This window comes from Chinchilla lanigera, unplaced genomic scaffold (assembly GCF_000276665.1).
Source record: "Chinchilla lanigera isolate Chin_1 unplaced genomic scaffold, ChiLan1.0 scaffold00051, whole genome shotgun sequence".
Lineage (NCBI taxonomy): Eukaryota > Metazoa > Chordata > Mammalia > Rodentia > Chinchillidae > Chinchilla > Chinchilla lanigera.
Window position 1 is genome coordinate 1270913 of NW_004955452.1, and position 2029 is coordinate 1272941.

Below are 2029 nucleotides of genomic sequence, written 5' to 3' on the forward strand. Positions count from 1 at the left end.
GAGAAACGATAACCAAAAATTGATGTTTCTCAAGAAGAAAGCTAATACTATTTTAACACAACTTCACAATACTAAAACAAATACCAATAAAAAAGGGTTAGGTAGTAGGGCTTCATTTGCTTTTCTTTTTCTTTTTATTTAAAATATCTCAAAAAGGAAGCCAATTGCTTGGTATCAAAAGTGCTATGGAAAGAAAGGAAGGGGAAAAAAAATCCACAGATGAATCTGGAATCTATTTTATTTAAGCAAACTGTATGTTTTTCCACTTAACATTTCTACATTTGTAACTCTCCAACATTTCCTCATAAAAAAGGCAAACAGTAAGTGACAACTCATGCTTCAAATATTAAAAAATATATTTAAACATTTCATCAAGATGATTTTATACGTTTTGATTTTTGGTAACAGAAGTGACACTGGAAACTGAATTCAATATATTCCTGTATTTCCCCTGCAGTCAGAACCAAGTGGTGTAGAGAACTTGTGCTTGCTGTGAAGGGAATGCAATGTTCAGGGCCAGTGAACAATACCTGCAAGTTGGTCAATGTGAAAAGTGGCCCAAAGGAGTCGTGCATCTTCAGAAACCAATGTGATCACACTGTTTTCAGGTTATTTCCAAAGCTAAGTTGTCTCTGTTCATAGCTGGAGAAAGAGGGTTAGTGGAGTAACTTTATAAATAAGATTAATTATTACAGCTATCACTAAAGTCTCCAGGGAGGAGGCTTTACCATGCAGTCAGTGCTACACTGCCTCTTTTTCACTTCCAGCACCTGACCAGCATCCTGTTCTTGATGCGTTCTAAAAATATAAAAATCTTTACAAGTGTTTAGGTAAAACCAGGAGAGAGACAGACAGGGAGACACAGAGCGAAAGGGAGAAACAGTGGGAGAGGGAGGCACCAAAGCTTACCATGAAAAGAAAGAAAAAAAAAGGTTGGGGTAGGCAGGGCAAAAAAGACAAGTATAGATTATATAGTTTAGGGGAGTCCCAGATTACAGCAGAAATTAAAATGACTGGGGAAGGGGTAGGCACCAAAAACAGCACCTAAAGCTAACAAATGCCTAAATTGGTTTATTATATTCCCTCCCCACAATGTTCATATGGGAGGAAGAAAAGAAATTTTATAAGCGTCAAAACTAAAAACAAATGCACACTGACCTTATAAAATAAGATTTTGAATTTTATCATGATACCCTTTCTTGCTATAAAATTTACTTTTTTGTTTTGAAAGACTTCTTCATGGTGGTTTTACCCTTGCCAGGTAATTTCACTTCCTTTCTCACACTGGCTACAGGCTTCTTTGAGGAGCTACCACTAGGTTTCTTGATGACCGAGGGTGAGGGTCTGGCTTTCTTGGCAGGCGTTTTGGCCTTGGGAGGGGCTTTCTTGGGCAGGGGCCTAGCCCTCCCCCGCTGGGCAGCTGGGACTTTAGGTGCAGGCCTGGACCCTCTCTGCTTCACGGGTGCCACTTTCCTTTGGGACTTGGCTGGAGTTTTCTTTTGCAATCTGTAAAAGCAAAAAAGCAAAGGCAGTCACTCAGCACATGAAGAGATTCACTTTGCCAGGACAACTATGTGCTTTACCTAAAGAGAAATGGCACACATAGATCTCATCTATGTTAAGTAAAGGAATATGACTTAATTTTAATAAACTAGAAAGTTCATTAAAATTGCATAAAAATTCAATCAATTCACAAAAATCTATACCCATAATGTCATTATTTTTCCTAGGAAAATATGAAACTATTTTTCTTTAAATAACTATGGATATATACAGGTTTTTCCAAGGAGTATATAATGTGCTCAAATTGTTTCAAATTTCAAATTCAGAGTCACTTGAGTTTTTGAGAGACAACAAATTTTTTTTTTTTTTTTTTTTTTTTTTAAATATACCGAGAACCGAACTCACGACCTTGTGCTTGCCAGGCAAGCGCTAAAATACTTGTCTGCATTCAGATACCTGTAAGTATCAGTATCATTTTACACTCTAAGATTTTTTTTTTCAACTATATCCCTAACCCTTTGTATTC

The 2029-nt window shown here is 36.8% G+C and overlaps 1 protein-coding gene across 1 annotated transcript in view; it reads right to left on the minus strand.

Moving 5' to 3' along the window:
• Window positions 1-220: 220 nt before the first annotated feature.
• Window positions 221-2029, minus strand: part of Hp1bp3 (heterochromatin protein 1, binding protein 3) — a 37035-nt gene continuing 35226 nt past the window's right edge. The window contains exon 13 of the mRNA XM_013519507.1: window positions 221-1506. Within this exon, the coding sequence (XP_013374961.1) occupies window positions 1212-1506 (295 nt within the window). The 3' untranslated portion in view covers window positions 221-1211. The remainder of the gene's footprint in view (window positions 1507-2029) is intronic.